This window comes from Lissotriton vulgaris, chromosome 7, assembly GCF_964263255.1.
Source record: "Lissotriton vulgaris chromosome 7, aLisVul1.2, whole genome shotgun sequence".
NCBI lineage: Eukaryota > Metazoa > Chordata > Amphibia > Caudata > Salamandridae > Lissotriton > Lissotriton vulgaris.
Window position 1 is genome coordinate 1,658,545,925 of NC_141695.1, and position 24,861 is coordinate 1,658,570,785.

Sequence of the window (24,861 nt, forward strand, 5' to 3'; positions counted from 1 at the left end):
GCGGGGGCGGCGTCGGGGGTAACCCCGATGGAATCGGCGCCGGAGCAGCCGGCAGACCACCCGGCGTCGACCCCGAAGGCCCTTGCGGCGCCGGGGTCGGAGCCGTCGGCGGCACCGGGGCCAGAGCACCCGATGGCGTCGAGTCAGGGACACCCGAACCGCCAGGGCCCCCAGACGGTAGCACTGGGCCCGAAGGCGCCGTAGGCCCCGTCGGAGAAGTGAGCGCCCTCATGGCCATGAGGAACGCCTCAATCTCCTCAGGCGTCGCACCTTGCCCAGGGACCGGGGCAGGCCGCGCCGGCGACTTTCGCGGAGCCGCGGGGTTGGGGTCACCCGAACCACCGACCGCGTCGTGCGAGCGTCGGGGGGAGTCGGGGGTACGATGACGACGCCCAAACTTCTTGTGTTTCTTACATGAAGAGCCCGACGAATGGTGACGACTTCCGGAGCGTCCGGCGCGGCTCCGCGACCGCTCCCTCGAACGCTCCCTGGACCTCCGGCCGGACGGGGACCGCTCCCGACGCGGGGCCGACACCAGGAGCTCGAGTAGCTTGCGGGACCGCTCCCGTCTAACCTTATTAGTCAGAGCCCGGCAATCGACGCAGGCGTCCACGTCGTGGTCGGGGCCCAGGCACCGGAGGCAGAGTCGGTGATGGTCCGTGACCGACATCGTGCGGTCACAACCGTCACAATTCTTGAAACCGGGCATCCTACCAGGCACCATAAAAGATATGGAAAGTTTGACAAAACTTGGTCAAAAGACCGGAGTACTGCTCTTCGGATCTGCGCTTACTGGCGCGGAAAAAAGAAGAACTGACGTCAGCGAGCGGAGGCGGCGTCTATATACTCCAGCGACGTCATCACGGCGCACAACGCCGACGACGGATGCGGAGCCGCAGGGGACGCCTGCAGACGACGCCTACCGACGCACAGGGGTACTGCTACGCAAAAGTTTCCGGATCCAGACTGACGCCTGGGGATATTTTAAGGTAAGGAATCTAACCTTAACGTGTTTCTTTCAGATGCTCATCCCATTACAGTTGTTCCTCATAAGGCTGGTATTCTCCAGGGTCCAGGGAACCCTCTCAAACGTCCACGAGTCTTAGCCTGGAAGAATTGGGACCGGCTCCAATCTAGAAGGCATGTCTTCGGTTGGCTCCGTAACCGGCGTGGGACAATGCTTCTCCAGCTCCGTGCCGGGAATGGGGATGGTGCCGCCGGTGGAGTGTGGGCCTCGGCATTGAGGAAAGTCGAGGTGGAAGGACTGGCGCAGATCCGGATTGATCTGTGGATCCTTGGGGCCTGAATGTCTCCAGACCGGAGCCATCAACATAGATCCAGTATGGGCCCCTCCTGAATCTGAGGGCCCAAAGGCATGCCGGAGGGAATGGGCCCCCCAAAGATGAGGTGCAAGGCCTAGTAAAATTCATGTGGTTGGGCAGGGGCGCTCTGGCTCCTGGAAACTCAGGAAGGCGCGGAGCCGGCACAGACACTGGCTCAAACTGAGGAGCCAGGCTTCAAGATGCAACGCTCTCTCGCCTCCATGGCCCATGGACGAGGTGAAGTTAAAGCACGCTTTGACTTTAATGGCAACTTTGAATGCAAAGACTACCTCAGGCTCCGTGACCGCTCCCAGGACCTTCCTCTCAACTGGGAGCGTGTACATTAGAGCATTGTACGTCGAGCTTCCATAAGCTTAAGGTATCACTCACTCAAGGCCTTCGGGTGCATGGTACAGCAGTTGGGGCAGGCCTTTGGGTCATGGTCCCGCTTGAAGCACCATAGGCATACAAGGTAAGGGCTGTCACTGACCTCTGTCGATGACAAGTGCTGCATGGTTTGAAGATGGCCTTCTTTGAACATATCCCTGCCACACAAGGAGGTAAAATTAAAAAAATAATTCGACAAAATGTCAGAAAATCTAGTTCAAAAGGGGTAGCTCATCCTAGATCGGCACTGGCTCCTGCGGCAAGAAAAGAATTGACGTCAGTGTGCCTGAGTGGCACCTACATAGGCACTGCAAACGTCACTTCCGGCGCTGTCAACGCAAATGATGCATAACGGACCCGAACGATTCCACCTACTGGAGTGCAGGGGTGCTGCTCATGAAAACTTTCTGAATCTATTCTGATGTCTGGGGAATATTCTAAAGTAAGGAATCTGCGGCTAGAACTCTCTAACATATAAAAGGGAAAAAAACACATTACAATTCACCTAACCTTCATAAAATTAAATCTCCACATTGTATGAAACTATGAAAAAAATAACTTTTGGGAATCCCAAACAGAAGAGCATTTTCTGAGACATTCATCCACATCGGCTGAGAATTTAAATGGCAGCACAATATTTGGAGTCTTGGACTCACTATTTATTGCTTAGAATTTGCATTTTAAAAAGGTGACCAGTGAGTATTGATTATCCTTGATGACTGAGAACTAATCAAATGAAATGTATAGTGGGTAGAAACATGTGCAAGAAAATATAACACCCTATACCTATGGTTTTTCCTTATACAGCTCCTTTATGCCATACTTATTCATGTATAATTGATAATTTTACAGCTCATTTAAGGTTTACCAATTAACTATCCTTTGTCTCCCTAAACCAATCCTTTCTAGGATGTACACTGATGACCAGGTGAAAAATCTATATCAGAGTCCATGCCTGAACAAATATTCATATAATGCTTTTTAAATGTATGAAAGAACTGTACCTCTGAAGTGAAAATATTTTCTTCGTAGTCAATGCTGTGGGAAACATTATTTTCAAATGATGATTTCAGATGATGAATCCTGGTTTTAAGAGACATAAATGAAAAGATTCAATATGTTTGAAAGTGGAATCATGACTGTATCATAAAGACGTTATTATGAATGGAAAAAGAAGGATACATGTACCTTTATGGTGATGCCATAACTCTTAGAGCCCTGCTATGAGTCAAGTGTTAATGTTGATGGGATAAAGGGGAGGAGCGCATTGTAGTCTTGGTCTGCAAAACAGCCAACATAGCTACCTAGCATACGTTGTCTGACAAAAGTATGCCTGGAGAATGCCACAGGCACCATCTTAGCCCTAGAAGAGTGTGTCTTGGCACAGTATAGTGTTTGAGCTCCATAACGTTTTCCACCTGGCAATAGTGTTCCCACCAGCTCAGCAAGTATGAAAGGTTAAAAGAAGGTCTAACAAATGCCGCACTGATTTAATCATTACAAAAGTGTAAGGAGCATGTGGTGTATAAATTATGCAGAAATAGCCAGACAAACAATTTCTTTGTTCAGTTTATTTTATTTTATTATATTTCATATTTTTCTATATGCTCACCCTAATTGGGGTTGTCAGTGTACTTTCCAATTTAACAAAGAGCTGATATTGGGTCTTACTTTAAATGAAACATTGGAGGTACAATAACCATATTAGGAGTAGCAAGTGGACACAACTTTCAACTGGGAGGGTTGAGGAGGTTGTAGGAGAGTAGGGTCTGCAATCCTATGATCACCCAGATTTTTTGCTTTTGTTTCACTGGTTTACGACTTTCTCTGGCTGTGGGCCTGCCAATCAGACCCACAGCCTGGCTGTTCTCTCTCTAAATTACCACATGTACCCTAGGTGCATTTACCAATTGGTACTGGGCCACCTTATCAGACCCTGTAACTCAGGGCATAGGTGTACCCAGGGCCTACCAGGGGCTGAAGCATGTATTATGCCACCCCTGGCTGGCCTCCTAAATTTGACACAACTGGCTGCATGACAGCTGGGGCAAAGTCGTGTAATCACCCTTTGCTGTAGATATAGTATACCTATATCTAACCCGAAAATGGACACACAGATTCCTATCAGTCACTCCTATGGCAGGCCTTGACAATCCTGAAGGCAGAGTGCGTGGAATTATGTGAGATGGTGCTCTGGCATGAGCTGAGCCCGTCTGCAGCTTGCGGAACCAAGTCCTAATAGCTGTTCCATGATATCGCATACCATATACTCTTAAGTGCATTATAATCCTTGCGGTAAAATGCTATCTTTGGTATTGCTTTATCAAAACATGTCGAGTAAGGTGTCATACGAATTGGAATACTAACCCTTCGCCAATTCTGGCGACGGGGTTAGCATTCCACCCTTCTAGAGGGACACGACATGTATGTAACTGTGAACCCCAGTTAAAGTTAAACGAAGCCTCAGCTCCACAAAATGAATGCTGCCACCACAGACACGAGTCTGACCCCCTGCAGCTGGGAGTCCTTCCAGCGAGGGGAGCCTGGACAAAGGGTTTCCTGTCGAGGGCGGTGCTAGCACTGTCCCAGACAGGGTTTTGTATATCCTGGGTAGGCAGGGCTTTACAGGAAGGTGACTGCTGAGTGGCACCCCGGTGCTCACTACGCATAGGCCGGTCAGAACCAGTTCCAGGGGCACACCAGCCCCTGGCCTGGGGAAAGTCCGGCATGGGAGAGGGGTGTAACCACCCCCCTCCTAGTCCCACCCATAGGCAGGACCTACTCACCGGGTCAGCCCCTTTTCTTAGTATAAAGATAGGAGCGGGCCCCCTGTTCAAATTAGATCATCTTTGGAATCAAGAAACAACTTTCTGCGAAAGGACATCAAGATTTCTTCTTCAAGATTCTCCCTTGTGGCTAAGGAGTAGTCACCCTGCATCAAGCGGGCACCATCCTAAGAACACTGCGGTCTGCTGCAAGTCCTTCCTCCGGAATCCGACTGCCCAGCTCGACGAGACCCGGCTTCCCTGGCACCTCTGACCTCTACTCACCTCTACAGCCAAGCTGAGAACTGTGAGTGCGACGAGACCTCGAGGGACCGACGATCGCCAAGACTGCACGACTTCTTTGCAACAAGCCCACCGTGTGCTCCACTGGTGAGTGCTTTGGGGTCCGAGAAGCCCCCACCCTGAGCAGCTCCAGCACCGAAGATCAGCCCTCCAGCATCTCCACGATCTGCGTGGGGCCCTTCTGCTTTTGCCTGCTCACCGCGTTGTGTGGCTACTAGCCGGCTGGCTTGTGGCCTTCTTCACGACGCCCGACGACATCACTGCTGCTGGTCTGGTTGCTCCAGACTGCCCCTTGCTTCCTTGCAACAGAGAAGCACCCCGGGCCCTCCTGGTCCACTCCAGACGCCATTTTGAGTCCACCGCGTGGGCTTGAATTTGCCAAGGCTTTGTTGCCCAATCCTGGGTCCAGCGACGCCGACAGCTTCATCCATCGTGGGACAGCTCGCTCCTCCATCCTGGTCGCCGACAACGCCTCCTGGTCCGTGAGATCTGCGAGCACAGCATCACCCACTCACCTAGTCGAGGTGGCTACCATCCGGTGCCCTCCTGGTGCCCACTGACTACTGGCTAGTAGTCTCGAACTTGGTCCCCTCTGCTTTCAGGTGTCATCTGTCTTCAAGATCCAGGCTTGGATCACTTCGAACTCTCTTCACTGGTCGCCTGCCAGCATCTTTCTTCCAGGCTCCTGGTCCGTCTACGAGGATTCCCGACGCCTTTTGAGACATATGCAGCTGCAGCCCCTGGGCTAGGTAACTTCGGCATTTCGGTGCCCCAGCATAGCCTCACTATCCAAGGGTCAGAATCCACTTTCGTTTTCCTCCTACCAGGTCGGGTTCGCCCGAGAACACTAACTTTGCAATTACTAGCTACCATAGACTTTGTCCCGTATCACGCGTGAGAGTGCACACTCTGCACCCGAGTCCCCTAGGCCTCCTATAAGTAATCTGAAGGTTCTATAGTCAAGTCCTAGCGATTCCAAAGCTTATTAGTACTGTACTTACCTGCTAGTAATTTCGCATTCCACTTTCAGAGTATATGGTTTTCCGTGCCCCTCGGGCATTTGTATATACTGTGCTAACTTAAGTATTTTCGTAAGAGTTTTGTTTTGTGCTTAGTACCCTGTCCTCATAAAGAGTACAGGGCTGTTGTGATTTTAATAAATACACTGTTTATTTTCATAACACTTGTGTGGTCCCCTCCTTCCCGCCGGCGATCAGAGAAGGGCCGTTTGACGCATGGAGGACGGGCGGATGTCTAGCACTCACACACCTGTTCCACAATCACGATCCACTTACATTTGACAATTGCAAGAGGGACTACGGGGTGGGGGACCAGGAGCGATACCACCATGCGCAGCTCCTTCACTGGGCCTTGGGTCCTGAGATTAGGGAAGGAGCCACCAGACCTCTAACCAAATTCGAAATATTTCTTATCAAGGCTACATCCATGAAAGGGGCAATCTCAGCACTTTATAAGCTCCTGCTCTCTACAGAGACAGCACCACGGCCTCGCTTTATGTCATGGTGGGAGGGGCTGGCTCAGCGGAACATTGAGGAAGAGGAGTGGACACACCTGTGGACAGACATCTTCCGTTTTAACCGTTCCACGAAGCTGAGGGAGGCACACCTGAAGGTAATGGCTGACTGGTACCTCTACCCATCTAGATTGGCTAAGATCTTCCCGGGGACGACGGATAGGTGCTGGAGGGGATGTGGGCTGTTGGGGGACTTCCAGCACATATGGTGGGACTGCCCCACCATTCGGCCATTCTGGGAAGAGATTCTGGCTCAGATGAAATCCATTTTAGGATACCCGATACCAGTCACGATGGCTGAAGCGCTCCTTGGCCTTAGGGACCCCCAGCTAGAACACCAAACCAGAGCCGACAAGAGAATCATGTGGCTGTGCTTTGGGGCAGCCAAACTAGCAATAGTTAATGCTTGGAAACAGAAGGAGGCTCCAGCGATGTCCTTATGGCATTCCCGTCTCTGGCAGTTACTCAGCCTGGAACGTATGTCCGACATTGCTCAAGAAGACTTCAAAAACTTTGAGTACCGCTGGGGGCCGCTGGTCTCGTTCCTCTCTAAAGGCCTCCCTTCGGCGGTGTGCCCCGCTACAATCAGGGCCATGCATTTGTTTCAGATTTAAAGACCTCATGGGATGACGCAATATTGTATGACAATTCCACCACTGGGGGGGTGGGAGAGGGAGTTCCGGGGGAGGGGGCGGGGCGGAGGGTACACTATGGGGTGGGGGGGGGTTCTATGGTTTTGTTCAAGTTAAGGTAAAAATGTCCACACTTAGCTACTATGGTGATTTGGTGAATCGACACTAGCGGAACACGCAGGCACGCATGGGGAAGCTTTGGAGACTGGAGAGCACCCCATGGTTAGGACTTGCTGAAGTCAGGGCTTACTAAGAGGGCCTATGGCTCTTGGGAACTCTTCCGTCTGGACTCTAGGGAGACTCGGCCTCGGCTGCTCAAGCAACTGAGCAGCATAGACCTACAGAGCGTGGCCAGCGGGGGTTCGAGTGGTTGCGAGGTACTACCCCTTAACTAGGCCAGGTGGTGCATGGGGAATGCTTTGTGTGTTGAGCCCCTGCGTGGGCATGTTGGCGGATTGTGCCCTGCTTCTCTGACTGTGGACAACAATAAAAATTTGTTTACAAACACTTGTGTGGTGTCCTTTCACTGGGTATTCAAGGGGTATATGTGTGGTATAACAGCTGGCTTAACACGCCCTCTCGAGTCTTTAGCCTTAGACTGCTCGTATCCATGCTACTAGGATAGATGGTCTATAAGGTTGACTTACAACCAATCATCAATAAGGGTTGCTGGACTGATACATAGTGTTCACTAGAATAGTGAGCACTGCATATCAGGCCACCTTCTCACATTGGTGAGCAGCGGTTGGGATTTGAGCTTGCTGTTGTTTTACCACACGTATCCTAAGAATATCTTGTTGAAAGATCACATAAGTACTTTTAGGTACATATAACTTAGCTTAGAATACTCTGAGTTCTACTGAACCAGCTGTTGCAGCTCCCCAAGGCTTAGCACACCTTGGCTGCAACTCTTAGCAAGGGATCAGTAGGCAAACACATAGTGTAGGTAGGTGCATCACTTACACCACACTAGAAGCATGTCTAACCACGGAGAGTCTACTGAGACCCCTCAGGTGGTTGAGGACCCTCCATAGGCCTCTTCTAGATATGCAGCCCTTAGCTTCCAGGAGATGAGACAAGTGTGTACCTCCAGGAAGCTAAAACAGGGGTCTAACCCCACAATCCCATTTCTGATTGGTCTCTTAGAGACTTATGATGCCAGGAAAGCTGAGAAACTTCTTAGCTCTTCTCATCCAGAAGGGGACATGCCAGCCCTAGAAGGAACCAGGGGTGACCCAGATCTCATCCATCTCTCAGGTGAGGAGGATGATGATCAGGAGACATCTGGGGATGAGGCAGACAAGGGTCCAGAAATAGTTAGTCAGCTAACTAGGGACAACTTAAGCAGGCATGAGAATGGTACTAGGAGAGCCCTGGGAACCCTCTCAGGCCAGCTTAACATTGGGAATGGACGAGTTAGGTCTCTATCAAGAAGCTCTGGCAGATCCATTCAAACCAATGGCTCTCAGAACTCTGCTGTGAGGGGGATGACTTCCCCTCAGAGGAGAGTGTATGAAGCTAAAGAAAGGGCAGCCAATCTGAGGATTGAAAGGGAAGAACTTGCCCTGGCCAAAGAGAGGCTTGCCTTTGCTAGAGAGCAACAGTTAAGTGGGGTAGCCCCCACTGGTGGCAGCAATGTACCTAGCAATAGGGAAAGGAGTTTTGATACAAAGCACCTGAATAAGATAGTGCCCCCCTTTAAACAAGGGGATGACATCCACAAATGGATAACTGCTTTGGAGAGGGCCTGCACTGTGCAGGGTGTTCCCCAAAGTCAGTGGGCAGCTATCTTGTGGCTCTCCTTTGAAGGTAAATGTAGAGATAAGCTCCTCACTACTAGAGTTGAGGATGCTAACAATTACCAAGTCCTGAAGAATACACTGATTGATGGGTTTGGCCTAACCACTGAACAGTACAGGTTGCTGTTCAGGGATACCCAGAAAACTCAGTCTCAGGATTGGTCTGATTTTGTAGATTGTGCCACTAAGGCTTTGTAGGGCTGGTTGCTGGGCAGTAAGGTTACTGATTATACAGGATTGTACCATTTGATCATGAGAGAACAAATTTTAAACAATTGCCAGAACTAGTTGTTGCATCAGCATCTTGTTGACTCAGATCTGACCTCTCCCCAAGAATTGGGAAAGAAGGCAGACAGATGGGTCAGAACAAGAGTTAAACAGAACCAGGGCCAGAATCAAGGTGGTCAGAAGAAAGCAGACCAGAAGGGTAAAGATTCTAAGGGGGAACAAAATGACCAGAAGTCTTCAACAGGTCCCCAACAACCCAAAGAGGGTGGGGGACAGGCTCCCCAGAAAAAGAAGAATCAAGAAGGCCAATCTAAAAGGTGGTGCCAATACTGCAAAAGTACAACTCACTGGTTTAGTGAGTGCACCAAGAAAGGAGGAGGGCAGACTCCTGCCTCTGCAGCCCCTAAGGCACCTGTGCCCCCTAGTACAGTCAGCAGTGGTAGTGCACCTCCCAAGGGTTTAGTTGGGTTAACCTTGGGTTCTGAGGGGTATGACAACTTAGTTGGCACACTCACTCAGGCTGTCCTTGTCTGTACAGGGGATGTGGATATATCCCCTGATTTTTTTTTTTTTTTTGTAAAACAATTTTTATTGCAGAGTTTGATGTAAATATTACAACATAATTGTAGTATTGCGTTGCGGGGCCTTAGATCCTTGGACACCATCCGATCATCTTGTACACAGCCGTACAACCCACATCCCGGAGGTCGGGCGGCGTTTCACGTATTAGCAGTACTTTGCTAACCCCATTGATATAAGTCCCAATACTTTGGGCAAATACAGACAGACGCCTTTCATAAATGGAAAAATGGCTCAGGCCTATAGGGACACTTGTGCCAGTGTCACAATGGTGACACCTAACTTTGTGGACCCTGGACAGATCATGCCAGGTACAGATTTCCTGGTGACCAATGCAAGCAATGTCACTACCAGTCACAGTATGGCAATTGTAGCTTTCTCCTGGGGAGGGGTAACTGGCCAAAAGAAGGTTGTAGTTAGTTCAGACCTCCCCGTGGATGGTTTGTTGGGCAATGATTTGGAGTCATCACAATGGTCAGAAGTGGAGCAGAGGACTCACATGGAAATGTTAGGCTTGCCAGCACATGTGTTTGCTGTGACTAGGTCACAGGCCAGAAGATGCCCCACTGAACAGGTGCTGGATCCTGGAACAATGGACCAGACACCTTCCAAGAAGAAGAGCAGTAGGGTTAAGGCTGTGCCTTCCCCCTTGCCCCAGGTTGAGGATCAAGTCTCTGAGGAGGCTGACCTGCAAGAATTGAGGGAAACTGAGCCTAAAGAGTTTGAACTTGATCAAGTTGAATTTCTGGGCTCAGGGGGACCCTCAAGAGAAGACCTGGGGAAGGACCAGTTAGACTGCCCTTCCCTTGAACCCCTCAGACGGCAGGCTGCTGCTGAGGCTGCTGGGAACGCCACAGGTACCCACAAGGTATACTGGGATGATGGACTCCTGTACACTGAGGCAAGAGACCCCAAGCCTGGCATGACCAGGAGGCTGTTTGTACCCTTGACTCAGAGAGGTTTCCTTCTCACCTTGGCCCATGAGATTCCCTTAGCAGGCCACTTAGGCCAGACAAAGACTTGGGACAGGCTTGTCTCACACTTTCACTGGCCTCACATGAATGAGGATACCAAGGAGTTTTGTCGCTCCTGTGTCACTTGCCAAGCCAGTGGTAAGTCAGGTGGCACAACAAAGGCCCCCCATATACCAATGCCTGTGGTGGGGGTGCCCTTTGAAAGAGTGGGGATTGACATTGTTGGTCCAATGGAACCCCAGACAGCATCAGGGCACAAGTTTATACTGGTGGTAGTGGATCATGCCACCAGGTATCCTGAAGCTATTCCACTTAGGACCACTACAGCACCTGTAGTGGCAAGGGCCCTAGTTGGAGTGTTCTCCAGAGTGGGCTTCCCTAAGGAGGTTGTCTCTGACAGAGGTGCAAACTTCATGTCAAGCTACTTAACTGCTATGTGGAAGGAATGTGGTGTCAACTACAAGTTCACTACACCCTATCATCCACAATGCAATGGGCTTGTTGAAAGGTTCAACAGGACCCTAAAAGGGATGATTCATGGACTACCTGAAAAGCTCAGGCGTAGATGGGATGTCCTGATACCCTGCCTTCTGTTTGCTTACAGAGAGGTCCCACAAAAGGGGGTTGGCTACAGCCCTTTTGAACTTTTGTATGGGCATCCTGTGAGAGGCCCCCTGTGTTTGGTGAAGGAAGGATGGGAGAGACCTCTCAAAAAGCCTGCAACCAACATAGTGGACTATGTACTTGGTCTCCGCTCCAGGATGGCTGAGTATATGGAGAAGGCATCTGAAAACCTTAAGGCCAGTCAAGAACTTCAAAAAGCTTGGCATGACCAAAAGTCTGTCCTGACTGTTTATCAGCCTGGACAGAAGGTGTGGGTGTTGGAGCCAGTGGCCCCAGCAGCACTCAAAGACAAATGGTCTGGGCCCCACACATTTCTTGAGCAAAAGGGAGAGGTCACCTACCTGGTGGACCTTGGAACTCCCAGGAGCCCCCACAGGGTGCTCCATGTCAACAGGCTCAAAGCATATGTCGACAGGAAGGACATGAGCTTGCTCATGGCCATAGATGAGGGACAGGAGGAAGAGAGTGACCCTCTCCCAGACCTGCTCACTCAGAATCCTGATGATGGGTCAGTAGATGGTGTTGTCTTTTGTGGCAGCCTCTCTGAGCATCAACAGAAAGACTGTAAACAGGTTCTTCAGTCTTTCAGACATATGTTCTCTATGACACCCAGTCAGACCAATTGGTGTACCCATGAGGTTGACACTGGTGACAGTCTGCCAGTCAAGAGTAAAATCTACAGGCAGCCTGATCATGTTAGAGACTGCATAAAAACTGAAGTGCAGAAAATGTTGGAGTTGGGAGTCATTGAACCCTCAGATAGCCCTTGGGCTAGTCCAGTAGTTCTAGTGCCAAAACCTCACACCCAGGATGGTAAGAGAGAGATGAGGTTCTGCGTAGACTACAGGGGTCTCAATGCAGTCACTAAGACTGATGCCCACCCAATACCAAGGGCAGATGAACTTATAGATAGATTGGCTTCTGCCAACTACTTAAGTACATTTGACCTGACAGCTGGGTATTGGCAAATCAGGTTAGCTGAGGATGCCAAGCCAAAGACAGCATTTTCAACCCCTGGTGTGCATTATCAATTTGTGGTAATGCCCTTTGGTCTGAAAAATGCACCTGCCACCTTCCAAAGGTTGGTGAATCATGTTCTCACTGGGCTGGATGACTTCTGTGCAGCATATCTAGATGATATTGCTGTCTTTAGCTCCACCTGGGAGGATCACCTGGTCCACCTGAGGAAAGTGGTAGAGGCTCTGCAAGCAGCAGGCCTCACTATCAAGGCCACCAAGTGCCAGATAGGGCAGACACAGGTTGTATACCTGGGCCACCTTGTAGGTGGAGGCCAGGTTCAGCCACTGGAGAGCAAAATACAGTCAATCAGGGACTGGGCTCCTCCAACCACCCAGACTCAGGTTCGAGCTTTCTTGGGCCTGACTGGTTACTACAGAAAGTTTGTCAGGAACTATGGATCAATTGTGACTCCATTAAATGAACTGACAAGTAAGAAAATGCCAAAAAAGGTTCAGTGGACAGCAGGCTGTCAAAAAGCATTCGATGACCTAAAGCAGGCCATGTGCACAGCACCTATCCTTAAGAGTCCAGACTACTCCAAACCATTCATTGTCCAAACAGATGCTTCTGAGTTGGGTGTGGGAGCTGTTCTATCTCAACTGAATTTTGATGGTCAAGACCAGCCCATTGCTTTTATAAGCAGGAGGCTGACCCCCAGAGAGAAGAATTGGTCAGCTATTGAGAGGGAGGCCTTTGCTGTGGTTTGGGCCCTGAAGAAGCTGAGGCCATACTTGTTTGGCACTCACTTCAAGATTCAGACCGACCATAAGCCCCTCTTGTGGCTAAATCAGATAAAGGGTGAAAACCCCAAACTGCTTAGGTGGTCCATTTCCCTATAGGGGATGGACTTTACAGTGGAACATAGACCTGGTACTGATCATGGCAATGCCGATGGGCTCTCCAGATATTTCCACTTAGAACAAGAAGACTCACCTGGTCAAGGTTAGCTTATTGTCCCAAAGTTTGGGGGGGGGGGTCATGTAGGAGAGTAGGGTCTGCAATCCTATGATCACCCAGATTTTTTGCTTTTGTTTCACTGGTTTACGACTTTCTCTGGCTGTGGGCCTGCCAATCAGACCCACAGCCTGGCTGTTCTCTCTCTAAATTACCACATGTACCCTAGTGGCATTTACCAATTGGTACTGGGCCACCTTATCAGACCCTGTAACTCAGGGCATAGGTGTACCCAGGGCCTACCAGGGGCTGAAGCATGTATTATGCCACCCCTGGCTGGCCTCCTAAATTTGACACAACTGGCTGCATGACAGCTGGGGCAAAGTCGTGTAATCACCCTTTGCTGTAGATATAGTATACCTATATCTAACCCGAAAATGGACACACAGATTCCTATCAGTCACTCCTATGGCAGGCCTTGACAATCCTGAAGGCAGAGTGCGTGGAATCGTGTGAGATGGTGCTCTGGCATGAGCTGAGCCCGTCTGCAGCTTGCAGAACCAAGTCCTAATAGCTGTTCCATGATATCGCATACCATATACTCTTAAGTGCATTATAATCCTCGCGGTTAAATGCTATCTTTGGTATTGCTTTATCAAAACATGTCGAGTAAGGTGTCATACGAATTGGAATACTAACCCCTCGCCAATTCTGGCGACGGGGTTAGCATTCCACCCTTCTAGAGGGACACGACATGTATGTAACTGTGAACCACGGTTAAAGTTAAACGAAGCCTCAGCTCCACAAAATGGATGCTGCCACCACAGACACGAGTCTGACCCCCTGCAGCTGGGAGTCCTTCCAGCGAGGGGAGCCTGGACAAAGGGTTTCCTGTCGAGGGCGGTGCTAGCACCGTCCCAGACAGGGTTTTGTGTATCCTGGGTAGGCAGGGCTTTACAGGAAGGTGACTGCTGAGTGGCACCCCGGTGCTCACTACGCATAGGCCGGTCAGAACCAGTTCCAGGGGCACACCAGCCCCTGGCCTGGGGAAAGTCCGGCATGGGAGAGGGGTGTAACCACCCCCCTCCTAGTCCCACCCATAGGCAGGACCTAGTCACCGGGTCAGCCCCTTTTCTTAGTATAAAGATAGGAGCGGGCCCCCTGTTCAAATTAGATCATCTTTGGAATCAAGACACGACTTTCTGCGAAAGGACATCAAGATTTCTTCTTCAAGATTCTCCCTTGTGGCTAAGGAGTAGTCACCCTGCATCAAGCGGGCACCATCCTAAGAACACTGCGGTCTGCTACAAGTCCTTCCTCCGGAATCCGACTGCCCAGCTCAACGAGACCCGGCTTCCCTGGCACCTCTGACCTCTACTCACCTCTACAGCCAGGCTGAGAACTGTGAGTGCGACGAGACCTCGAGGGACCGACGATCGCCAAGACTGCACGACTTCTTTGCAACAAGCCCACCGTGTGCTCCACTGGTGAGTGCTTTGGGGTCCGAGAAGCCCCCACCGTGAGCAGCTCCAGCACCGAAGATCAGCCCTCCAGCATCTCCACGATCTGCGTGGGGCCCTTCTGCTTTTGCCTGCTCACCGTGTTGTGTGGCTACTAGCCGGCTGGCTTGTGGCCTTCTTCACGACGCCCGACGACATCACTGCTGCTGGTCTGGTTGCTCCAGACTGGCCCTTGCTTCCTTGCAACAGAGAAGCACCCCGGGCCCTTCTGGTCCACTCCAGACGCCATTTTGAGTCCACCGCGTGGGCTTGAATTTGCCAAGGCTTTGTTGCCCAATCCTGGGTCCAGCGACGCCGACAGCTTCATCCATCGTGGGACAGCTCGCTCCTCCATCCTGGTCGCCGACAACGCCTCCTGGTCCGTGAGATCTGCAAGCACAGCGTCACCCACTCACCTAGTCGAGGTGGCTACCATCCGGTGCCCTCCTGGTGCCCACTGACTACTGGCTAGTAGTCTCGAACTTGGTCCCCTCTGCTTTCAGGTGTCATCTGTCTTCAAGATCCAGGCTTGGATAACTTCGAACTCTCTTCACTGGTCGCCTGCCAGCATCTTTCTTCCAGGCTCCTGGTCCGTCTACGAGGATTCCAGACGCCTTTTGAGACATATGCAGCTGCAGCCCCTGGGCTAGGTAACTTGGGCATTTCGGTGCCCCAGCATAGCCTCACTATCCAAGGGTCAGAATCCACTTTCGTTTTCCTCCTACCAGGTCGGGTTCGCCCGAGAACACTAACTTTGCAATTACTAGCTACCATAGACTTTGTCCCGCATCACGCGTGAGAGTGCACACTCTGCACCCGAGTCCCCTAGGCCTCCTATAAGTAATCTGAAGGTTCTATAGTCAAGTCCTAGCGATTCCAAAGCTTATTAGTACTGTACTTACCTGCTAGTAATTTCGCATTCCACTTTCAGAGTATATGGTTTTCCGTGCCCCTCGGGCATTTGTATATACTGTGCTAACTTAAGTATTTTCGTAAGAGTTTTGTTTTGTGCTTAGTACTCTGTCCTCATAAAGAGTACAGGGCTGTTGTGATTTTAATAAATACACTGTTTATTTTCATAACACTTGTGTGGTGTCCTTTCACTGGGTATTCAAGGGGTATATGTGTGGTATAACAGCTGGCTTAACACGCCCTCTCGAGTCTTTAGCCTTAGACTGCTCGTATCCATGCTACTAGGATAGCTGGTCTATAAGGTTGACTTACAACCAATCATCAATAAGGGTTGCTGGACTGATACATAGTGTTCACTAGAATAGTGAGCACTGCATATCAGGCCACCTTCTCACAGAGGTGATGGGGAGAAAAGCAGGAAGGTAGCAAGCAAATCAAACTAGAAGGGTTAAGAGATGAGGTGGGGGCACTAGGGAAGAGAAACAGAATTGAGTAAGAAGGGAGAGACAGATGAAGGAGGCAAAGTAAAAGTGGACAGGAAGGTGGGTAGGAAAAACATTTGTGTGAGATAACTTGTGGACTGAACGTGGATTGGGCGAAAGACAAGAGAAGTGTTAGGGAAACTACATAGAGGCAATGAAGATAAGGAAAGGAACTACAATCCCCAGCAGGGCACACATCCTTGCATGTCTAGAGTGAGAGAGAGAGACAGTGGTCATCTTGTATTATATTCTTAAAAATGGAACAGTGCTCTGTTTTGAAGAAGAAATAGCCTAAATAAAAGGGTTTCCAGGAGGGTGAGCTGTCAAACAACGTTGGGTCCCCAGGACCCAAAAATGACAAGTAACCTGAACATAAATGAAGGAGGGTTGATAGGTTTGGTGCAGAACTGTCCTCTGCTAATGCTGCAGAAGATTCTGCTGAAGATGCAACCTGATCGGAGAATCAATGGACATGCTCAACTGCTAGGGATACCAGACTCTCTGTGCACAATCCGTAGCCAAAAGAATAACTTGAACCCGGTAATTTCTGATCTACTTGAAAACTCTGAGCAGGAGTGGCATTGATGGAAAGGTTTGCAGGATGCCTGAGCTCCACTTGAGCTTCTCCGAGTGAGAGCTCCCTTGTATATTTCAGCAAGCAGAACTGCTGACATTGCGTGCTGTCAGTGCTGGCAAACAGATCTAACCAAGGCTCTCCACACTCTTGGAAGAGGCCTGTGCCACCACCGGATGGAGACGCTACTCATGATCTACTAGGCTTTGACGACATTAAGAGAGCCCACCAGGTATTGAACTACCAGGGAAATGCCCTGACATTCCAGCCATACCCACACGATGCAAGGCCTTTTGACAAAGAATCCACAACCTCACCCCGCCCTGTTTGTTGCAGTACCACATGCTGGTGGTGCTGTCTGTGAACATCTGTACTATCCTCTCCATGATGGAGGGTAGAAAGATTTCAATGCCAGTCAGATCACCCAAAGCTACAACAGGTTAATGTGGAGCTCAGATTCACTGGAGACCACAGTCCTCTGATCTCCACCTCTCCCAGATGACTGCCCCAGTCCTCGAGTGACAAGTCTATCATTACAGTTAGATCTGGTTGTGGAAGGGATAGGAGTCTGCCACTGACCCATTCATGGTTTGTCAGCTACCATTGTGGATCTTTTGCAGTTCCCTCCGAGATCTGGATCATGTTGGAGGGATTTCCCTGATGTTGAGTTCACTGGAAATTCAGGTGTGCATCACAAGCAGGATGCAGATTCAGTCTCATCAAAATCCAGAATACAGGTTGAACCATCTGTATCATAGCTCAAATAATATGGCCTTGCCCCTCAGGAGGATAAACTCGAAAATACACTGTGTCCAGAACAGCTCTAATTAAAGGACGCGTCTAAAAGGGAGTCAGGTGGGATTTCGGCATGGTCATAGTGAACCCCAATGAGTGTAGGAGATCTGTTATAGCCTGAAAGTGTGACACGACTGCCTGGGGTGATCGTGCCTTCAACAGCCAGTCGTTGAGATCGGGGAAGATTAGCACCCCTGAGCTCCGCACATGAGCTGCAACCACCGCCATCACTTGGTGAACACCAAGGGGGGTGCTAGTAAGGCCAAAGAGAGCGCAGCAAACTGAAAGTGCTCATGCCACATCATGAACCGCAGGTAGCACCTGAGGGCAGGAAGGACGGGGATGGGGAAGTATGTATCCTGGAAGTCCAACGCTACTATCCAGTTTCTCTGGTCCAGGCAGACAGGACTTGAGCGAGTGGGAACCTTCTGAATTTCTCCTTTCTCAGGAAGAAATTGAGAGGTGCAGGTCTAGGATAAGATGGAGGCCTCTGTCCTTTTTGGGCAACAGAAAGCAACAGGAATAACAACCTTAACCTACTTCTGATGACAGCACCCTCACCATGGCTCCTTTGACAAATAAGGCCTGCACCTTCTGACAGAGTAAGGATATGTAGTCCTCTGTCATCTTGTTGTAAGTAGGTGGCATGGGAGGAGGTTTAGTCGCAAAGGGAAGGGAATAGCCCCTTTGAAAAATCTGGAAAACCCAGCAGTCAGATGTTATCAACCTCCAGTGGTGCAGGTGATGGCATATCTGTAGGAGAGTGTCGCTTTTTGGCAGGGTCACCCCGACTTTTTCCCCTGAAAGTGAACTGGGTCCCTGCTAGCCAGGTCCCCAGTGCAAGTACTCTTTCCCTTAAAGCAAGGTAAATGTAAAATTGTAAACACAATTGGCAAATACTTTAGCACCCCTGTAAGTCCCTAATGAATGGTGTAGGAGAATAAGATATTTCTGGCATATATACCCACACTTTTTGCCTGGTGTCTGTGTTTTTTAACTGTAGTTCACTGGGATCCTGCTAACCAGGACCCTAGTGGCAGTGCTCTCTCCTTTAAATTTCCTATTAAGTACTTAGTACACCCTGTAGGAAGGTGGATACCTGACTATGGTTACCCCCAACTTTTTGCCTGGTGTTTTGCTGGTTTTTCGACTTAGTTGACCTGGGACCCTGCTATTCAGGGCCCCAGGCCTACTGCTCTCTCTCTAAAATGGATTCCATGTACCTTAGGTGCATTTACCAATTGGTACTGGGCCACCTTATCAGACCCTGTAACTCAGGGCATAGGTGTACCCAGGGTCTACCAGGGGCTGCAGCATGTATTATGCCACCCCTGGCTGGCCATTTAAATCTGACACAACTGGCTGCATGACAGCTGGGGCAAAGTGGTGTACTCACCCTTTGCTGTAGATATAGTATACCTATATCTAACCCTAAAATGGACACATAGATTCCTATCAGTCACTCCTATGGCAGGCCTTAACAATCCTGAAGGCAGAGTGCTTGGAATTATGTGAGATGGTGCTCTGGCATGAGCTGAGCCCGTTTACAGCTTGCGGAACCAAGTCCTAATAGCTGTTCCATGATAACGCATACCATATACTCTTAAGTGCATTATAATCCTCGCGGTTATATGCCAACTCTGGTATCGCTTTATCAAAACATGTCGAGTAAGGTGTCATACGAATTGGAATACTAACCCCTCGCTAATTCTGGCGACGGGGTTAGCATTCCACCCTTCTAGAGGGACACGACATGTATGTAACTGTGAACCCCTGTTAAAGTTAACTCAAGCCTCAGCATCACAAAATGGATGCTGCCACCACAGACACAAGTCTGACCTCCTGCTGCTGGGAGTCCTTCCAGCGAGGGAGGCTTGGACAAAGGGTTTCCTGTCAGGGGCGGTGCTAGCACCATCCCAGACAGGGTTTTGTGTATCCTGGGTAGGCAGGGCTTTAGAGGAAGGTGACTGCAAGTGGCACCCCGGTGCTCACTATGCATCTGCCGGCTAGAACCAGTTCCAGGGGCACACCAGCCCCTGAGCTGGGGAAAGTCCGGCATGGGAGAGGGGTGTAACCACCCCCCTTCCTGTTCCCACCCATGGGCAGGACCTAGTTGTGTGCCAGCCCCTTTTCCTAGTACAAAGATAGGAGCGGGCCCCCTTCCAAATTAGATCATCTTTGAAACCTGAAACTACTTTCTACGAAAGGAACTCTCGACTTCTTCTCAAGATTTTTCCCTTGTGACTAAGGAGTAGTCACCCTGCATCCGCAGGCACCATCCAAGCATCGGGCCTGCTGTAAGTCTCTCCTCCGGATCAAGACTGCCCAGCTCAACGAGAACCGGCTTCCCTGGCACCTCTGACCTCTACCCACATCGTCAGCTCAGCTGAGACCCGTGGGTGCGACGAGACCTCGAGGGACCGGCCATCTTCAAGACTGCACGACGCTTGCCCAGCACGACCGCCGAGGGATCCTCGAGTGAGTGCTTTGGGGTGTGAGAAGCCCCAACCCTGAGCAGCTCCAGCACCGAAGTTCAGCCTCCCAGCCTCCACGAGATCTGCGTGGGGCCCTTCTGCTCTTTGCTGCTCACCACGTTGTCTGGCTACTAGCCCGCTGGCTTGTGGCCTTCCCGACGACGAACGACGACATCAACACCGCTGGTCTGGTTGCTCCAGACTGGCCCTTGCTCCCCTCCAACAGAGAAGCACCCCGGACCCTCCTGGTCCACTCCAGACGCCATTTTGAGTCCACCGCGTGGGCTTGCGACTTGTTGCCCCAATCTTCGGTCCAGCGCCGTCGACAGCAGATACCATCGTGGGACAGCTCGCACCTCCATCCTGGTCGCCGACAACGCCTCCTGGTCCGTGAGACTGCAGAGCCCAGCGTCGCCCCCTCACCTGGTCGAGGTGACTCCATCCGGTACCATCCTGGTGCCCATCTAATCACTGGCTAGTGATTCAGAACTTGGTCCCCTCTGCTTACAGGTGTCTTCCATCTCCGATCCAGGCTTGGATCCATCCGAATCTCTTCACTGGTCGCCTGCCAGCAACTTCTTCTTTCAGGCTCCATAGACTGCAACGAGGATTCCCGACGTCTTTCCAGACCTATGCATCCGCAGCCCCTGGGCTAGGTAAACTCAGCATTTCGGTGCTACAGCATAGCCTCACTATCCAAGGGTCCAGATCCTTTTTCGTTTCAGCTCTACCTAGTTGGGTTCGTCCGATAACACTAACTTTGTAATTTCTAGCAGCCATAGACTTTGTTCCGCATCCCGCGTGAGAGTGCCCACTCTGCACCCGATCTCCCTAGGCCTCCTGCTAGTAATCTGAAGGTTCAGTAGTCAAGTCCTAGCGATCCCAAAGCCTATTAGCGTAGTACTTACCTGCTAGTAATTTTGCATTCCACTTTTAGAGTATATGGTTTTTCGTGCCCCTCGGGCATTTGTGTAAATTGTGCAACTTTGCGTATTTTCCTAAGAGCTTTGTATTGTGCTTAGCGCCCTGTCCTCATAAAGAGTCCAGGGCTGTTGTGTTCTAAATAAATATCCTTTTAATTTCAAAACAACTTGTGTGGTGTCCTTTCACTTGGTGTTCAAGTGGTATATGTGATGGTATAACAGCTGGCTTAACACGCCCTCTAGAGTCTAGCCTAAAGACTGCTCTTGTCCATGCTACTAGGATAGCTGGTCTACGTTTGACTTACAACCAATCATCAATAAGGGTCGTTTGGGCTGATACATAGTGATCACTAGAATAGTGAACACTGCATATTAGGCCAACTTCTCACACACCCCTCAATTGACAAACAGGTGAGCCCCTGTACGTCCCTAGTACATGGTACAAAGGTACCCAGGGCATTGGTACACCAGGGATGTCCCATGGGCTGCAGCATGTAGTGTGTCTGCAGAGCTGCTATCGCACTCTGAGTGAAATAGTGCATGCACCTTTCACCTAAGATATAAGGTTTTTCTTTTATACTGGTAACTGCACTTAAAACTTAGATGTCACCCCTAAGGTAGGCCCTTCGATCCAAGGGCAGGATGGATGGTTCTAAGTGTGAGGGCACCTCTGCGTAAGCAGGGGCCTCCCTATAAACCCCAGACTCCATTCTCTGGGCTTTGTAAGTGCAGGGCAACCATTTTGTGGTATGTTGTGGACATTGGCAAGTCAAGATGTCGAACTAGATAATGGCTATCCCAAACCTGGTCATGTTTGGTATCAAACATGTTGGAATCATGCAACTACACCCATTTCAGGGTAAGTTGCATGAAGCCATGTACTGGGGGGGGGGGGCTCCTTAGAGGACCTCTCAATACCTACCTGTGTAGCCTTACAGGGTCTGCCTGCCAGCACGTGCTGCTGCCAACCTCTGACACTGTTCTGCCCCCCTTCTGATGACCTTAACTCAGCAGGCATAGCTGAATAAAAGATTTCCTGTGAAGCAGAGGTGTGACAACATCTTCTTTAGAATTAGGCAGGGTGGGGTTCGCTGCAACAAATCATCTTTTCATTTAGCCTGACTGTTGCGGATGCCAAGGCTTGTTGATAGTCCTGCCAGTCACTGACCTTCCTGCATTCCCCATCCATCGGGGAACAGCCCATGGATAGCTGGTGTGCTCCTGCATCATCTCCTGAGCTCCACAGCTGCTTCATCAACACTGTTATGCTAGAGCAAGTACCTCCCACAAGGGGTGGCATTGTGCTCCTGCTCCTTCTAGACAACTCTGGGTGGTTTGGACTCTGTCCCCACAGCTTTCAGGTACTTCTTGTCCAGAATCCATGTTTGAGTTCCACCGTCCTGGTACACGAGTCGCTGTAGCCGTCAGACTTTGAGATCCTCCAATGGCTCACACAGGCAGCTCCCCCACCACTTCGCGCCTATGCACCCATGTTTCCTGGTGTAGGTATCCTGGTTCCCTGGGTACCAACGGTTGGGGTGACTCTCCAACCTCCATTGATCCAATTAGTGTCCTCGGAGTCCTTTGGGAAGGGTCCTGATACAAGATATTACCAACTGCGACTTACACTGTGTTATCCTATTGTCCACCCTGCATCCGGTCGCCTTGAGGTCCCTAGTTGCTCATCTTTGGTGGTTCATTTCTTCCCCTGGGCTTCTCCATCCTTGGGTATCAGTCTCGTTTTGGTACTTACCTCACATACCACTTTCTTAGTATATGGTTTGGGCCCCCATAGGGCCCCATGTGTTTTTCTATGCTACTTACCTGTTTCTGAAGTATTTCTGATGTGTATTTGATATCCACATGGAGGAGATATACCAATCTGGTTATTAGTGTTATGATAATAAATACTACAGTATTTTTATAAACACTTGGGAACCCGGATACCTACACCAAGGAGCCCGGGTGTAGTGGTGTGAAATGGTGTTGGAACTGCCCGTAGGAGCCAATGGAGGATCCTAGAAGCCCGGCGGCTACAGCGACTCGAAGGACCAGGACGGGCAAACCAAATAGAAGTACCAGAAAGCAGAAGAGACAGAATCCCACCCACCCGTGGTGTCCAGGAGGAGCTGGAGCACAATGCCACCCCTTGTAGGAGGTACATTCTTCAGGTGTCCTTGATGGCCACAGGTTTGTTGAAAATCCTGGCAGAAGCACAGACACAGACGATGAAGCAGACTTGAAGAACAGCGAGACCAGGAGCAGCAGCAGTCTTCCTTGGTGCGGTCTTGGTTGCAGTCAAAGTCCCACGAAGTCCAAGTGTCTAGACGGTCAAAGAGCAACGTAGTTTAAGGCATGAGTCTTGTCCCATGACAAATTTGAGGACCCAGCCCCAGGTAAGCCTTTAAATTCCCTAAGGAAAGGGTTGGAACAACTCAGGGTACCTCTAAGAGGAGGGGCGGGACAGAGGGGAGGATACTTGCATGTCCTTTGTTCAGTTTCACGCCAGAGTGTGAGTCAAAATCTACCTGAACTGGCTCAAAGTGGAGTATGCAAGGAGGGCACCAAATGGGCCCTTCAAAGCAATCTGATGGGCAGACAAGCGCCCCCAACCCAGCCCAATACACCAACTACTGTCTGGGAGGTGGTCCCACCTCTAGGTGACAGAAAACCTATTGTTCTACCTTCCCCTGCTCAAACCTGGCCAAGCAGTAGGAGGGCAGAATTGTGTCTGTGATCATCAGCAGCACTAGCTTGCTTGGAGACCTTGAAAGATTGTAACTAGGAGCACAAGGGGTCCCCTAAGGAGACCCCAGTACAAGGGATCACACTTTCAGCACTGGAATCAGTGTTGGGTATGATGCCAACATGTTTGATACCAAACATTACCGTGTTCGGTGCAGCCAATATATAGTTAGACATCTTGTGATGACTGATGTCCACAATATGTATTAAAAGGTCTGAGCACACTTACAAAGCCTGGAGAATTGGCTCCAAGGCTTGCAGGGGCACCCTCACACTTATAACCAAGCACCATGCCCTGAGGACGGAAGATACTGCCATAGGGGTGACTTATAGGTTTAGGTGCAGTGACCTCAGATATAAGGAAACTTATATCTGTTGTGAGAAGTGCAAGCACCAATTCACACAGGATGCAATGGCAAGCCCATAGTCACAGTTTAAGTAAATTCCCATGGGTGTCACAATACATGCTATAGCCCATGGGAGACCCTGGTGTACCTATGCCCTGGCTACTTTAGTATCATATACTAGAGCTAACAAGGGTACGCCAGTAGCTAATTGTGGAGGTACAAAAGTATATACCATGTCAATTTAGGGGCAAAAGCACAGTGAGTGGGGTACTGGTTATCAGGATCCCAGTCGGGAATAGGTCAAAAACACACTGACACCAAGCAAAAAGCGGGGGTAACCATTAAAGCAGATCTAACTTTCCTACACAACCCCCTCCTCCAACGTAACGAGATGAGGCTAACCATGCCCAGGTGAGTCTTCATTTTCCAAGTGGAAATATCTGGAGAGTCCATCTGTATTGGCATGGTTACTACTAGGTCTATGTTCTACAGCAAAGTCCACCCCTGTAGGGAAATGGACCACCACAAAAGTTTGAGATTTTCACCCTTCATTTGTTTAAGCCATAAGAGCGGCTTATGGTCTGTCTGAGCAATGAAGTCAGTGCCAGACAGGCATGGTTTCAACCTCTTCAAGGCCCAGACCTCAGCAAAGGCCTCAGTCTCAATAGCTGACCAACACTTCTCCCTGGGGGTCAACCTTCTGTTTATAAAAGCTACTGGTTGGTACTAGTCCTCTGCATTAAGTTGTGACAAAAGAGCTTCTACCCCTATCTCAGAAGCATCTGTCTGGCACAATAAAGGTTTTGGAGTAATCAGGCCTTTGCAGAATGGGAGCACATGGCATCATTCAGGTCATCAAATGCCTTCTGACAGCTAACTGTCCATTGAACTATCTTAGGCAACCTTTCGGAGGAGAGGTCATTAATGGGAGTCACAATGGACCCATATCCCTTAAAAAACCTCCTGTAGTACCCATTCAGGCCAACTAGAGCTCTGACCTGAGTCTGGGTAGTGGGAACAAACCAATCCATTATGGTCTGGATTTAGCC

General features: G+C 50.1%; 1 protein-coding gene across 1 annotated transcript in view; it reads right to left on the reverse strand.

Moving 5' to 3' along the window:
• The window catches only part of SYCP2 (synaptonemal complex protein 2), a 3,993,018-nt gene that overhangs the window by 207,110 nt on the left and 3,761,047 nt on the right, over window positions 1-24,861 (reverse strand). Inside the window, exon 43 of the mRNA XM_086932653.1 lies at window positions 2,714-2,792. Within this exon, the coding sequence (XP_086788779.1) occupies window positions 2,714-2,792 (79 nt within the window). The remainder of the gene's footprint in view (window positions 1-2,713; window positions 2,793-24,861) is intronic.